Source organism: Pelophylax lessonae, assembly GCF_965119305.1.
Source record: "Pelophylax lessonae genome assembly, chromosome: 2".
In the NCBI taxonomy this organism is placed as follows: Eukaryota; Metazoa; Chordata; class Amphibia; order Anura; family Ranidae; genus Pelophylax; species Pelophylax lessonae.
In genome coordinates this window covers 620,880,833-620,896,501 of record NC_138769.1, presented here as the reverse complement: position 1 = coordinate 620,896,501, position 15,669 = coordinate 620,880,833, and the positions used below count along the sequence as shown (strand labels likewise).

General features: G+C 47.9%; 1 protein-coding gene across 1 annotated transcript in view; it reads left to right on the top strand.

Annotated features, from left to right (window-relative positions):
- Nucleotides 1–2,225: 2,225 nt before the first annotated feature.
- SKA3 (spindle and kinetochore associated complex subunit 3) overlaps nucleotides 2,226–15,669 on the top strand; it is an 82,647-nt gene continuing 69,203 nt past the window's right edge. The window contains exons 1-4 of the mRNA XM_082246719.1: nucleotides 2,226–2,260; nucleotides 7,451–7,606; nucleotides 8,684–8,748; nucleotides 9,685–9,850. Coding sequence (XP_082102845.1) covers nucleotides 7,504–7,606; nucleotides 8,684–8,748; nucleotides 9,685–9,850 — 334 coding nt within the window. The 5' untranslated portion in view covers nucleotides 2,226–2,260; nucleotides 7,451–7,503. The remainder of the gene's footprint in view (nucleotides 2,261–7,450; nucleotides 7,607–8,683; nucleotides 8,749–9,684; nucleotides 9,851–15,669) is intronic.

Genomic DNA, 15,669 nt, shown 5'->3' with positions numbered 1-15,669 from the left:
GATGTCACTCATGACATCACTTCCAGGTTTTTGCATGGAGACCCGATCAGAGCCGAATGTGGCTTTGATCAGGTCTTCAGCGGCCGAGCAGGCTGGTTGCACCGGGTGAGCCGTGGAAGGTGGCGGGACGGGGGGGGGGGACGTCCCCTCCCGCTCCTTGTAATGACAGCCGAGCGGCTTCTCAGCCGAATTGGTTGTCATTACAAGACAGCCGACCGTCGGCTATGGACAGAGTTGTATAAAGTACTCAAAACCCATACTTGAGTAAAAGTACAAGTGCTCGATCAAAAAGGGACTTGAGTAGAAGTACTAAAGTATTCAACATTTTTTGTACTTAAGTATTGCAAGTAGTTTTTTTAAAAATTTTTCTACTCAAGTACTGAAAGTAAAAGTACCAGTAGTTTTGAAAAAAAAATTGCTACTCAAGTACTGAAAGTAAAAGTACAAGTACTGTGTTATGTAGTTATTAAAGAAAGAAGTCAAAAGTTAGAACATCATATTGTTTTTTATTATTTCAAATGCAGCTTTTATTTATGCATAGAGTAGCATTTATTTTCGTATGCGCTGATAATACACATGTTTTGAGCTTCATGAAACCTGCCATCTACTGTTCTGGCAGTGGTAATTTTTATAATAGTAATGAGTAACTATGCAGCACAAAAAAAAAAATATTGGAGTAGAAGTATTGAAATCATCGAAAAAATGTAGTGAAGTAAAAGTGGAAGTAGGAGAAAAAAATTCTACTCTAGGAAAGTACAGATACCGCCTTTCGGTACTTAAGTACAGTAGTGAAGTCGTTCTACTCAGTTACTGAGCCTCTGGCTGCAGGCTTCACTCCGGTACAGCACTTTAAAATGTCGGTAACCTCCGGGGCCGATTCCAATATATTGGGAAAAGTGCATATTGGCCCTCGATGATCGGTCAATCCCTAATTTAACCACTTAACGACCGCTCACTGTGCCTCTACTGCGGCACAGTGGCTCGTTATCGTCCAGCGACGTAGACCTACATCGCTGGACTCCTCCCCCTGTAGGCGGCGCTCGCGCGCCGCCGGAGGCGCGCTCCCGCTCTTTTCATTTACAGCGGGAGTCGGGCCAGGGGAGGAGCGCTCTTCCCCGATCGTCGGGAAATCTAGTTTGGAGATCCACCCGCCTGTGTAAACAGAGCGGGCGGATCTCCTAAGTGACAGGGAGTGACAGATCGGAGTGTTCAGCATAGCTGAACATCAGATCTGTCCCTGACTCACTCAGTCACCCCCCCCCCCCCCCACACACGTCAGTAAGCACCAGGCATACATTAACCCCTCCCTCTCCAATAAAATTAACCCCTTCCCTGCCAGTGTCATTTTTACAGTAACAGTGCATATATATAGCACTGATTACTGCAGTAATGTCACTGGTACCCCCAAAAGTGTCAAAAATATCAGTCAAGGGTCCGATCTGTCCGCCGCAATGTCGCAGTCCCCCATAAAAAATTGCAGATCGCCGCCATTATGCGTTAAAAAAAAAAACACCAAAAATGACAAAAATCTTTCCCTAATAACTTTTGCGCAAACCAATCAAAATACGCTTATTGTGATTTTTTTTTTTACCAAACATAGGTAGCAGAAAACAAATTGGCCAAAAATGTAAAAAAAATTTGATTTTTACATATTTTTTGGGAGGAATTTCATATAAAAAAATGTTAAAAATATTGTTATTTTTTCAAAATAAACGCTCTTTTTTTGTTTATAGCGCAAAAAGTAAAAATCGCACAGGTGATCAAATACCACCAAAAGAAAACTCTGTTTGTGGGAAAAAAAGGACGTAAATTTTGTTTGGGTACGGCGTCGCACGACAGCGCAATTGTCAGTTAAAGTCGCACAGCGCCGAATCGCAAAAAGTGACCTGGATGTAAGACAGCAAAATCCTCCGGTGGTAAAGTGGTTAAACAGTTTACTTTCAGCTGTAGGCAGCAGTCTATACCTCACACTATAAGCCCAGTGTGGTCACTAAATCCAGCCCCCCCCCCCCCCCTTGTTTTATGCATTTTCAAACGCTGGTATGTGTAGTACAGAGTAAAAAGAGGCAAATTTCAATGTTGTAGATCTGCAGACAACCACAAGGTGGCAGGCTGTTACCAAAACATAACATCTCTCCTCTAGTCTTGCATGCGAACAATGTAGTCAATAAAGTTTGAGGTGGAATATTGAAAGGAAAAAAAAAAAATTCAAGTTGTTGGCGGTACAGCCGCACTGTGGATAGATCGGTGTACGTGACAGGTAGGTTCCCGGGTCTCCCCTCCCCCCCCTCCAAATATCACCTCCTCATAGCCCGGTATATCAATGTACGGCTACCTCACCCTGACAATGTGTCTTCTAATAGATTACACTCCGACTAACGGCCTCTTCTCCTGTGTGTTCCGTGCATTCCCTACACTATTCTCTGTATTCTCCTCCCTGTACGTACCAGACACACAGGGCTTTCCTCCCGTGTACACCCTCTACCACCTCCCTCCAGTCCACTGTACCCCCTCCCCTGTACACCCTCTACCCCCTCCCCCCAGTCCACTGTACCCCCTCCACTGTACACCCTCTACCCCCTCCCGTGTACACCCTCTGCCCCTCCCCTGTACACCCTCTACCCCCTCCCCTGTACACCCTCTACCCCCTCCCCTGTACACCCTCTACCCCCTCCCCTGTACACCCTCTACCCCCTCCCGTGTACACCCTCTATCCCCTCCCTCTAGTCCCCTGTACCCCCTCCCCTGTACACCCTCTACCCCCTCCCCTGTACACCCTCTACCCCCTCCCGTGTACACCCTCTACCCCCTCCCGTGTACACCCTCTACCCCCTCCCGTGTACACCCTCTACCCCCTCCCCTGTACACCCTCTACCCCCTCCCGTGTACACCCTCTACCCCCTCCCTCTAGTCCCCTGTACCCCCTCCCGTGTACACCCTCTACCCCCTCCCTCCAGTCCACTGTACCCCCTCCCCTGTACACCCTCTACCCCCTCCCTGCCCCTCCCGTGTACACCCTCTGCCTCCTCCCTGCCCATCCCCTGTACCCCCTCCCTCCAGTCCCCTGTACCCCCTCCCCTGTACACCCTCTACCCCCTCCCGTGTACACCCTCTGCCCCCTCCCTCTAGTCCCCTCCCTCTAGTCCCCTGTACCCCCTCCCCTGTACACCCTCTACCCCCTCCCTCTAGTCCCCTGTACCCCCTCCCCTGTACACCCTCTACCCCCTCCCGTGTACACCCTCTACCCCCTCCCGTGTACACCCTCTACCCCCTTCCTCTAGTCCCCTGTACCCCCTCCCCTGTACACCCTCTACCCCCTCCCGTGTACACCCTCTACCCCCTCCCCTGTACACCCTCTACCCCCTCCCCTGTACACCCTCTACCCCCTCCCTCCAGTCCACTGTACCCCCTCCCCTGTACACCCTCTACCGCCTCCCTGCCCCTCCCGTGTACACCCTCTGCCTCCTCCCTGCCCGTCCCCTGTACCCCCTCCCTCCAGTCCCCTGTACCCCCTCCCTGCCGGTCCCCTGTACCCCCTCCCCTGTACACCCTCTACCCCCTCCCGTGTACACCCTCTGCCCCCTCCCTCTAGTCCCCTGTACCCCCTCCCCTGTACACCCTCTACCCCCTCCCGTGTACACCCTCTACCCCCTCCCTCTAGTCCCCTCTACCCCCTCCCCTGTACACCCTCTACCCCCTCCCGTGTACACCCTCTGCCCCCTCCCTCTAGTCCCCTGTACCCCCTCCCCTGTACACCCTCTGCCCCCTCCCTCTAGTCCCCTGTACCCCCTCCCCTGTACACCCTCTACCCCCTCCCTCCAGTCCACTGTACACCCTCCCTGCCGGTCCCCTGTACCCCCTCCCGTGTACACCCTCTACCCCCTCCCTGCCCCTCCCGTGTACACCCTCTGCCTCCTCCCTGCCCGTCCCCTGTACCCCCTCCCTGCCCGTCCCCTGTACACCCTGTACCCTCTCCCCTGTACCCCCTCCCTGCCGGTCCCTTGTACCCCCTCCCTGCCCCTCCCCTGTATACCCTCTCCCTGCCGGTCCCCTGTACACCCTTTACCCCCTCCCTCCAGTCCACTGTACCCCTCCATCCCTGCCGTTGCCCTGTACCCCCTCCCTTCCTGTCCAGTCAGAGGGGTACGTTCTTATCGTTGTGCCTCTTGTATTGTGGTGACAATGCTAACCACAGGCTCCTTCTACTGTAGTTAAGTTGTCACCCCCTGTGTGCTCTCCTGATCTTTATTTAGAACACACTATGCCAACACTATGCTGCTGCCAGACTCATCCACCTTACCAATCGCTCAGTGTCCGCTGCTCCTCTCTGTCAATCCCTCCACTGGCTTCCGCTCACCCAATAAAATAAATTCAAAATACTAACAACATCTTACAAAGCAATCCTCAATTTAGCCCCCAGCTACATCTCTAGCCTGGTCTCAAAATACCAACCTAATCGCCCTCTTCATTCCTCTCAAGACCTCCTGCTCTCTAGCTCCCTCATCACCTCCTCCCATGCTCACCTCCAGGACTTTTCCAGTGCCTCTCCAATCCTATGGAACTCCTTACCCCAATCTGTCCGATTATCTCTTACTCTCAGGCTAAGTTCACATGTAGGCGTTTTGGGGAGTTTTTCTGCTCTAGGATCAACTCAAAAAACGCCCAACAAGACAAATCCTATTCATTTCAATGGCCCCTGTTCACATCTGAGCATTTTGACATTTTAAGCAAAACGCCCAACGCTTAAAAAAAGTACATGAGCTTCTTTTTGTGCAGATTACAGGCGTTTTTATTTTTTTTTTCCATTGGTCACTTGTCAACCTAAAAACGCCTGTAAATAGCAACGCCAAGATGTGAACGTAGCCTTAGCATTTAGACGATCCCAGAAAACCCTCCTTTTCAGAGAAGCCCATCCTACCCACCATCTAACAACTGTACTTCCATTTTCTCCGTCAGCTCATCCCCCACAGTTATTGCCTTTTGTTTCTCTTGACCCTCCTTCTAGATTGTAAGCTTCAACGAGCAGGACCCTCAAATTCCTCCTGTATTGAATTGTATTGAAACTGTACTGTCTACCCTCATGTTGAAAAGCGCTGTGCAAACTGTTGGCACTATATAAATCCTGTATAATATAATAATAAGACACAGTGTGCCTGTAGGGTTCCATGGTCACAGAATTGCCTCCAGTCCAACCATAATGGCTTTTTCGGCATGGTGCTGTATCAGCTGAAGATGCAGAGCACCGATGATAATCTCCACCAACATCCTTGCAGATTTAACATCTTGAAAAAGATGGAGCGGTCACATGATCACTGGAAAAAGACGACTGATCCTTTGTTCTAACATAACCCATCACACTATGTACAGTATGTTGTGGTCTGCAATGCAGGTGTGTTTCCTGCTACTGCAATAATTTGTTAGGGTGCCATTCAAAATGAATGATCCAGCACCTTGCAAAGATGTAAATCTGGCCTTAGTTTGCTGAAGCAGTTTGCTTTTATACTCAATTACTGTTTTATTCCATAATAAACTGCTGGAGATCTTTTGCATCCGCCTTCAGCCACTTCATGTGTACGTGTACTTCAGCATCGGCTGCATACTACAGGCATACCCCACTTTTAAGTACACAATGAGACCAGAGCATGTATGTAAAACGAAAATGTACTTTAAGTGAAGCAATACCTTTTTTCACTTCTCAATGCATATAAATACACTAGCTCCATAGGAAATCTTGGTCAGCTTGACAAGGCACTGCTCCCAAACCATGTGACAAGGACACCAAACTTGGTAAGCATGTTAAGGGGTACCAGGACTATGGCATGGTAGATTACCTATGCAAGCTGGCCGACCACAAAATAGGATATGTTGTAGTCCTGGGTCCCGGGTCCCCTTTCAATGCTCCCTAAGTTTGGTATCCCTGTCACTTATGGTTTGGGAGTAGTGCCATGTCAAGCTGACCAAGATTTCCCATAGACGCCAATGTTAAAAATCGGGAGCAGTACCATGCCAAGCTGACCAAGCTGTGTACGTAAAGTGAGTGTATGTAAAACGGGGTATGCCTGTATTGCTGTGGACCGGACCAACTTTCTAATGGTGACAACAATGGGCCATGCCAGTGCAATGTGTGTAGGCATGGCCACTTTTAGTTCCATCAGGATTGTTGGTAAATGGCAAGACATTGGTTTCCCTCTAACAGGAAGTGTTGAACAAGGACTTCATGGTAGGATCACCAGGTAATTATTTATTGGAAGACTGAAAAACACTTTTAAGACTGGGTTCACATTTCTCTGGTGCGTCATTGTACATTATGATAAGGCAGACCATTAGGTTTGAATAGGATTATTAGGCCCCCAGCGCAGTCACAGCTGCACCTAACCTTTTTCAGGAACGTGTGGTAGTGCATTTCAGCAAGCTGCAGGACAGCTCAAGATTTGCTGAGTCAGTGATTCTGTTAATTGGGCACAACCCAACATAAGAGGGTGTTAAACAGAAGTTCCTCCTTTAAGCTTGAGGTTTAATGTTGAAAAATGTAAAGTAATGCACTTGGGGGCCAGAAACCAGAAAGCAAGCTACTCACTAGGGGGGGAACCTCTGGGTGAGTCTAGGATGGAAAAGGACTTGGGGGTACTGGTAGACAACAGGCTTGTTGTCAGTGGCATGCAATGCCAAGCCGCTGCAAGCAAAGCCAACAGAATACTGGGATGTATAAAAAAGGGGATTCACTCCAGAAATAAAGAGATTATTCTCCCGCTCTACAAGACTCTGGTCCGGCCACATCTGGAGTATTCCATCCAGTTCTGGGCACCGGTCCTCAGGAAGGATGTGCTGGAATTGGAAAGAGTCCAGAGAAGGGCAACAAAGATAATTAGGGGAATGGAGGACATCAGCTATGAGGAAAGACTACAAGCACTGAACCTATTCTCTCTGGAGAAGAGACGATTGAGGGGGGATATGATATCAATGTAAAAATACTGTACTGGTGACCCTAGCAAAAGGAACAAACTATTCAGAGAAAGGAGATACAATAAGACACGTGGCCACTCAGTAAAACTAGAGGAAAAATGGTTTAACCTTAAAATACGTAAGGGGTTCTTCACTGTAAGAGCGGTAAGGATGTGGAATTCTCTTCCACAAGCAGTCGTATCAGCAGGGAGCATTGATAGTTTAAAAAAACTATTAGATGGGCACCTTAAAGACCACAACATACAGGGGTATACAATGTACGGTTAACAGCAAACACACACACACACATCATAGGTTGAACTGGATGGACTGATGTCTTTTTTCAACCTCACTAACTATGTAATCGTTCAATTACAACTATCTTAACAAATATATGCAGTAAGTACTGATAAATGTATGCATTTAAAACATGTAATGACAACATTCAGTATATTTATTCCTTGTTTATTTCACAATCCCTTATATTTTTCTTCACATTTACATGTAGATCAAGCTGTCCAGCAAAAGTGACAGAAGTTAAAGCAAACTGTCAGTGCAGCCATGTCTGTGACTGGGAACTTCTTCTGTAAACTGAGGTCCTTGGCAATCACTTTGGAGAGGGAGACGGATCATCTGGACCAAGCATTCAATCAGGAAGACAGTGGTAATTAGATTCTGCCTCAAAGTCTATAAAATAAGCAAATTAGTCAGCAAAGGGGACCTAATTTTAACTGGGTTTTTAACCTCCTAATAAAATCAGGTCTCAACTGCACTGCACTAGGAGCAGCAGAGCAGGTCCTGACGTGACAATGCCCAGGCACACTGTTCTTCCAGGACCTTGTCAGGAGTTTTATAGGCATACCCCTCCCACTTCTATTTACTGGATTACATTTAGGGTGTCCTCAGGGGGTGGGGTGTAGGAACAGTAAGTGCTGTGCCAGTGACAAAGGAAAATGGATGAGAAAGTGGACCTGCTGTATGTCACTGCCTGGCACCAGCTTGATAATTATGCAATGAAACAGGAGGCTTATAGCAAGATTCATTTTTGTGTAATTGCCAGAGTTAAACTTTAAGTACTCTGCAGAGGCTCCCTGCTGGGTTCCTTGTACTGTATAAGCAAAATACAAGTTCACTTTAGGGGCCTTTTCACACCAGAATGTGGTGTGGGGAACCTGCGTTCTGTGCGCGTGTTCTGTACTGCATTCAAAACACACTGGGCGTGCAATCTGCTGTGGGTGTCAGTCTAATCCTAACAGCCCAAATACTGCCTGCACCCAGTCAAATGACTGGGCTGAAAATGTAATTGCACAGTAACGTTGAGCACATACTGTGCAATTTCCGGTGTGAAGGAGCACTAAACTCTGGGGTGTGCATGAGTATAGGAAAAAGGGATTATTTCATTTTAGGCCTGTTCTAATGCACACTTATGACATTTAGCAAGAACTGGGAAACTACTGGACAAGCTCAGGAGATGATTAGTAAATTCTTACTAATGCCTTCTGAAGCTCCTTAAATACCCGCTTAGCCTGAAGGTCTTCAAAACATTATTTGTAGCACACTAAAATGCCCACTATAAACTTGGCCTAAGGATCATCTCAGCGTCTAATTTTGGTTTAGTTGTTTACTATTGTCTTGCAATGGAAATGTTAGTTTATACTTCTGCAAAAAATGCACTGTGTTTTTATAATGAAGAATCTGAGTATAGTTTATGTTTGTAACAGCAATTTTCTCCTTCCTACAGACTATGAAGATGAATCCCCTATGCGAGTGCTGCATGATCTACGCTCAGAAATCATAGGACTTAAGGTTAAGTAATGCTGTCAACTAATGGCGAGAAACAAATAATATAAGGGAGTATGCTCACATTTTAGGCCTCATTTGTTATCTTCTTATCATTTGTTGTTTTCTTATTTTGTTCCCGAATCCACCAATCAGATTCAAGCTTGCACTTAAAATACAAATCCTAATGGCAGCTGTGAAGCCACATTGGATGCTCTTCTTACTTGAAGGACAACTATGTCTTTGGAACAAGTTGACCTTTGACCCAAGTGACCATTGACGCCAAGACCGAAAGTGATAGAACATCAAAACCTGAAAAGGGTCCTGATGAGTCTACTATTCCCATTAAAAAAAGTGTATGGCTTCACTTAGACTTTATTGCATGGTGGCCACAGAATTTTGGTGCCTAGTTTAGTAGATCAGCTGTTTTGTGTTGCAGCAGCTCTTCTAGATTCTGAATTGGCCAACACTTTAAGAGCACTAAACTGCTCTGACAGTAGAAGCCCACAGTCAAGTTTTGGTTTCAACCAGATAAATGACACTGTTTGCTGTTTTCTGGCAAGTCTTGAAGACACATACCCAAATTGTGAAGATCACCAGTAAATACTTGAGGTATGCGTGATAGACTGGCTTGGAGTGGTGAAGAGACTATGGCCTATAAATGCCTCAACATTCCCTTCTCTACAAAATAGCAATTTTCATATTGGATCTCAGGTGCAGACACACTTTACTACATATAGTTAGGTCTGCTCACAACAAGGTAGCTTTTCACCATTCCTAGGAGCCAGCGTGTGCAATACTACACATATGTTTATTTTCTGGCCACAGAAGTTACGTGGCCTCTCTGTCTCTGTCAGCTTAAAGCAAGAGGGAAAAGTCCTGATTATCCATTGCTGATATGATTGATAAACTGGTACTTCCTTTTCTGTACATTTTTAATATTGCTTAATTTATTTCTAACAGACTGATATTCAAGGCACTATTAACAGAAACCTCAGGAGAGGCGATGAACTGAATGCAATTTTAAAGATTTGCCGAGTGCTGCAGGCAAGAAACAGTTCAGATATCCATCAGATTAAAGATGCTTTTCAGAAGTACGGCTATAAACCCCCTGAACTTGACACACCAGGTAATCTTTGACAGATTATTTCTCATTAACATAACTGTTAGATTGGTGTGTAGGAAGGTACAGATTTGAACAGGAAAGCACTATAAGTAGTAAGCAGCCCTTTCAAGGAGAGAATAACTATTTTTGTCACATTTCTTCCAAGGCATGTTTTCCTTTATCATGGAGTTTTTGTGCGATCCGATTCTGAGGCGGCTCAAAAAAAAGCCTCATGTGCGAGTTTGCTGCGGATGCGCTGCAAATTCAGCCATACAAAGTGTACGGCTGAACTCGCATCCACACATGAAATTGCATGTAATTTAGGAGCAGTGCGCTCCGAATTACATGCGATCTCGCAAACCGCACAAGTGTGAACCGGCACTAACACTCTGTTTGTTCATTATTATTTTAAATAAATGAAAAAAAGGCATATTGAGTTTTTTTATGATTTTATCCGATTAATCGAAAAAATAATCAGCAACTAATCGATTATTAAAATAATCGTTAGTTGCAGCCCTATAAGCAAATATAATCTGTACTAGGTGTATTCATACCATTTATACGTTTTACGATGCTGCTCTTTTATAAGGTTCACACCTATATGTTGCACTTATTATTTATGTTTATTTTGTTTATTTATTTATTTTTTTTTGTATAGGATTTTACACGGTCACATATTTTATATTTTTATTTTGCCATTTGCGCTGGTACTGTTGGCGAATAACACCAATATATATATTTTTTATATAGTATTGTGACAATAAAAGGCTTGATACACATGAGCAATATGCAGCTTAAGGCTATACAGCAGTGTGTAAACCATAACTTGAATGTTCATAAGTGTTCATTTAATTGTTTGTAACATCAAAACCCTAAAAGTAGGGAAGGGGGTTCTAAACACAATTCCTCTTCGTATCATGAGCTCACACTGCTGTACTACAATGTGGTTGCAACATGCCAAAGTCTAGATATGGGGGACAGTCACGCAAGCCTGCGTGCTCCCAACTCACACTCTTACTAACCGGATGTGGCTGACATCTACAGCCTAGAATCAAGTCTTCTGCTACTAGATCAATCACTTTACAGAAAGGTATTCACCTCAGTCATTAGTGACTTTATGGCCCAAATCACCCATTTAAAGTGATTTGTAAAGTCTTGTTTTGTTTTTTTAAAATAACAAACATGTTATACTTACCTGCTCTGTGCAGTTGGTTTTGCACAGAGCAGCCCGGATCCTCCTCTTCTCTGTTCCCTCGTTACTGCTTCTGGCCCCTCCCTCCTATCGAGTGCCCCCACAGCAAGCAGCTTGCTATGGGGCCACAGAAGCCGAGCTGAAGCTCCGTGTGTCCATTCGACACAGAGCTGCTGTTCAGCCCCACCCCCTATCTTTCCTGATTGGCTCACTGACTTTGACAGCCGTGGGAGCCAATGGCGCTTCGGCTGTATCTCAGCCAATCAGGGGGGAGAGTCTCATGGACATCGCTGGACAGAGAGGGGGCACAGGTAAGTATTAGGGGTGCTGGGGGGGCTGCTACACACAGAAGGCTTCTTATCTTAATGGATAGAATGCATTAAGATAACCTTCCTGCCCTTACAACTCATTTAAACTCTGACCGCAGAGACCAAAGCACATTTTCATACCTTCCCTAGATTTTGAACGCTCCTGTTTTAGTAATTGACACCCCACCCCCCCCCCCCCCCCCCCCGTGTCTACTTGGAGTCAAACTCGAGTGTGAAAAATCTTAAACCTCCAGGTTTTATCCTGCTGCTTCTACTAGTACTGTTCTCAGTCTGGGGTCTTTTAGAACTCCTAAGGCACTTTTTGGTGTAATCGCTTTTCCAAGGATTCCTCTATGGAGATTGGAAATGCCCTGACAAAATGTGTGCTGTGTGCCTGTTGGCCTTGTATCCATTTAAAGAAGACTTTGCTAGAAAGTGGCTCCCCCCCCCCCCCCCCACTTTGGTATAGGCCATCGCACCTTAACCACTTTCCGCAAACCAACGTACCTCTACGTCAGCTTAAAGAAGTGGTTGTACCGGGGTGATGCCTGCAGCTAGAGGGATCACCCTGGTGCTGTTTTTTTTTTTTTAGAGCCGGCGGACGGTTTTCTAATGATAACTGATGCGGTTCAGCAGCTGCAACGTTACACACACCCTCCGTCCCACCGGGAGACCCGAGCGACCGCCTGGCAGGTCCACCGGCTGGTCAGAGACCCGAACAAAGCTTTATTTGGCTTAGATCAGGTCACCAATGAAGTAATCCAGAAGTGACACCACTGGGCTATTGTTCCCTAGATTTGCACCTGCAGGAGCAAGGCTAGGCAGATAATTGATTATTAGGTTAATACAAAAAACTTTTATACCTCGGCACGGCACTAGGGGGCCATCCCTCAGCCATTATCCTGAACCCAATCTGACATTACCTCCGTTTTAAGCTGCCTAGCTAAGGAGCTGGTTACCGTAGGTCTTGCTGCTGGGACCGTGTGTCTCAGCTTTCTTTGTTTTTTTTTTTCTGCATTCATGTGTTTTTCTTTACACAATAGGTTTTTATTTCTCTCACTATCACTAGTTAGTCAGGGATTCCTTTCCTGGAGGACTACAAGTGACTGCAGAGCTGGGCCTCAGACTGGGTTATTATAGATCCTTATGGAGTCCCAGCCTGCCAACGAGCATCGCAGGTTACTGGTACGCCCAGGCCTCGCAACGACAGTGCCCCTCTGAATGGGGACGAGCCTGCGGAGCTGCGCCTTCGTTGAGGGTGTCTCAACCCGGATCGCCCGCGTGTTGCCAGCATTCCTCCTTGGCTGACGGCACCCCCACTGAGGGTGGGAGGTCTCCCGTATCTGAGAGGTGCCTGCTTCCTGGACTGGTGAGTACTGATACCCCCTTGTCCCTGGGGACGTTTGGGGGGTTGTGGGCCCACTCTTAGGGGATAGCAGGGCTGGTGGTCTCTGTAGGATCCCCCTTCTGGCCGGGTTGTTGGTTCTCCCTGCTCCCGCTGGGGGCACTGTAGGGGTCTCCCTGGGGTCCCTGATGTTGCCAGAATGTGTTTGTACACTTTGTTTGCCGCCGTTTGGAGCGGCCGCCATGTTTTATGGTGTGCAGATTCTAAGCTCTGTGTGAGGACAGCAGCCATGTTAGGATTCTGCACATGCTCCCGATCGGGCCCCATCTTGGATGTGGGCAAATGCCTAGTAAGGGCAAGCGGCCATCTTCCCTGTGACATTTTCCATTGAGTTTCAATAGGCACCTTTTGTGTGGGCTCGAGGGCTGGGCCTCTAGCGATGTGAGGTCACGTCCTTCTTCACACTTTCTCCTGTGTAAAAATGTGCTGACAGGCTGGGGATTTTTGTTAATCCTTCTGTCATTTTTCCACCTGTTGACCCAGGTTACCAAGGGTAAGTCCCCTCCCCGCACGTGGAGAGGGCCCCCCTTCGAGACTCAACATAATTCCTTTCTTGTCTTTGGGACACGGGAGAAGGGTTAACCCTTCCGACTTCCCGGTGGCCACAAGATGCCGTGGTCGGATAAGCCAAAGGCTGATAAGTCTGGCTCGGCGGCCTAGTCCACTTCTTCCTGAAGGGACGCCCTCGCCCTTTGTCGGGGTGGGGGGATGTCTGCATTGCTTTCAGGAACCCTGGTTGTCCGGCATTCAGGACAGGTGGGTTCACAAACTGATTCGTTCAGGGTACAAGATCGGGTTTCGATCTCGCCCCGCAGACAGGTTCTTCCTGTCCAATCTCCAGCTGTCCCCAGAATGGGGGCAGTGCACGATATGCTTGCCCAAGGAGTCATTGTACCCGTTCCTTCACGGGGAAGGTTTCGCAGGTTTTACTCCGACCTGTTTACGGTACCCAGGAAAGAGGGAAAGGTACGTCCGATTCTGGATTTGAAGTCTCTGAACCGCTTTGTGCGGGTACAGAAGTTCAGAATGGAATCCATCCGGTCGGTGGTGGCATCATTGAGGCCTGGGGACTTCCTGGCTTCCTTCGACTTAAAGGATGCGTATCTACACATCCCTATTTTTGAGGGTAATCAGAGATACCTCCGCTTCGCGGTGGCTGGGGAGCACCAGTTTGTGGCGTTGCCTTTCGGTCTCGCTTCGGCTCCCAGGGTTTTCACCAAGGTGTGGGCTCCGGTTCTAGCTTTACTGCGTTTACGGGGCATTGCAGCCCTCGGTTACCTGAATGACCTTTTGTAATGGTCAAACTCATGTGTGACCTTGGCGAGCGTTCTGACCATGACAGTTCAGACGTTACAGGAGTTCAGGTGAACCATCAATTTTCAGGAGTCAACACTGACTCCCTCAACTCGTCTTCAGTACCTAGGGATGGTCCTGGACTGTGCTCAAATTCGGGTCTTCCCTCCGGAGGACGAACTCGGGACTCTGCGGGAGGAGATCTGAGCACTCAGGCTCAATGATCTCTCATCTTTGCGGACCTGCATACGGGTTCTGGGCCTGATGGTCTCGGCCTTCAAAGCAGTTCCGTTTGCTCAATTTCACACCAGGACTCTGCAAGCGGAGATTCTGGCCGGATGGGACGCGACGCCTCAGTCCTTGGAAAGGAGGATTTCATTGAGTCGTCCGGTGCACCACGGATGCCAGCCTGTTGGGCTGGGGAGGAGTTCTGGGCACGCTTTGTGCCCAGGGGAGAATTCGCTGCCGAAAAAACGTCTTAGAGCTCCGTGCGATCAAGCTTTGTCTGTTCCGGTGGTCATCTCAGCTTCAGGGGTGTCCGGTCCGGGTACAAACGGACAACGCCACGGCTGTGGCTTCTATCGATCACCAAGGGGGGCACGAGGAGTGCCCGGGCAGCCAAGGAAGTGGCCGAGATTCTATCTTGGGCCGAATCGAATGTACCGGCGATCTCAGCCGTTCACATTCCGGGTGTGGACAACTGGCAGGCGGACTATTTGAGTCGCCAGACTTTGGACCAAGGGGAATGGTCCCTACATCCAGAGGCGTTTTACCTCCTGTGCGCCCGGTGGGGGACCCGGACGTGGATCGGTTTGCGTCCCGTCTTAACAATAGGTGGAAAGGTTCGTGGCCAGGACTCGCGATCCTCTGGCAGACACCGCGGACGCGTTGGTGGTGCCTTGGCACCGCTATCGGCTACTATAAGCCTTTCCTCCGATTCAACTGTTGTCCAGGTTCCTCCGCAGGTTGGCGTCGGAACTGCTTCGTCGGCATGGCTGTTGAAAGCCAGGTCCTGAGGGATAGAGGTCTTCCACAGGCGGTCATCCCTACCTTGTTAAGGGCTCATAAAGCCACTTCATGGAAGATTTATCACTGCACCTGGAAAGCGTATATCGCTTGGTGCAAAGCGCATGGTCTTCTTCCTCGTTCCTTCTCGATGGCGAAGGTCTTGGTCTTCCTGCAGAAGGGCGTGGATCAGCATCTGGCACTGACTACAGTCAAGGGTCAGTTGTCGGCCTTGGCCATCCTTTTTTCAATGCCTTTGGGCGTCGCATTCTTTATTTCGCACCTTCATTTAAGGGGTGCGGCATTTGTCTCCCCCCGAGGAGAGATCCCTTGCCTCCCTGGGATCTGAATTTGTTTTTTTGTCGGCGTTACCACAACCTCCCTTCGAGAACATCAGAGAGATTCCTCTGTCTGTGTTGTCACAGTAAGCTGCCTTTCTGGTGACCATCACGTCGGCTCGCAGAGTGTCTGAATGGGCGGCCTTGTCCTTCCGTTCTCCTTATCTGGTACTTCCTAGAGATAAGGTAGTTCTGCGACTGAATCAGTCATTTCTTCCCAAGGTGGTTTCTTCATTCCACCTCAATGTGGATGTCTTGTTGCCTTCGCTGTGTGCACGACCCAAGCATCCTAAGGAATTTGC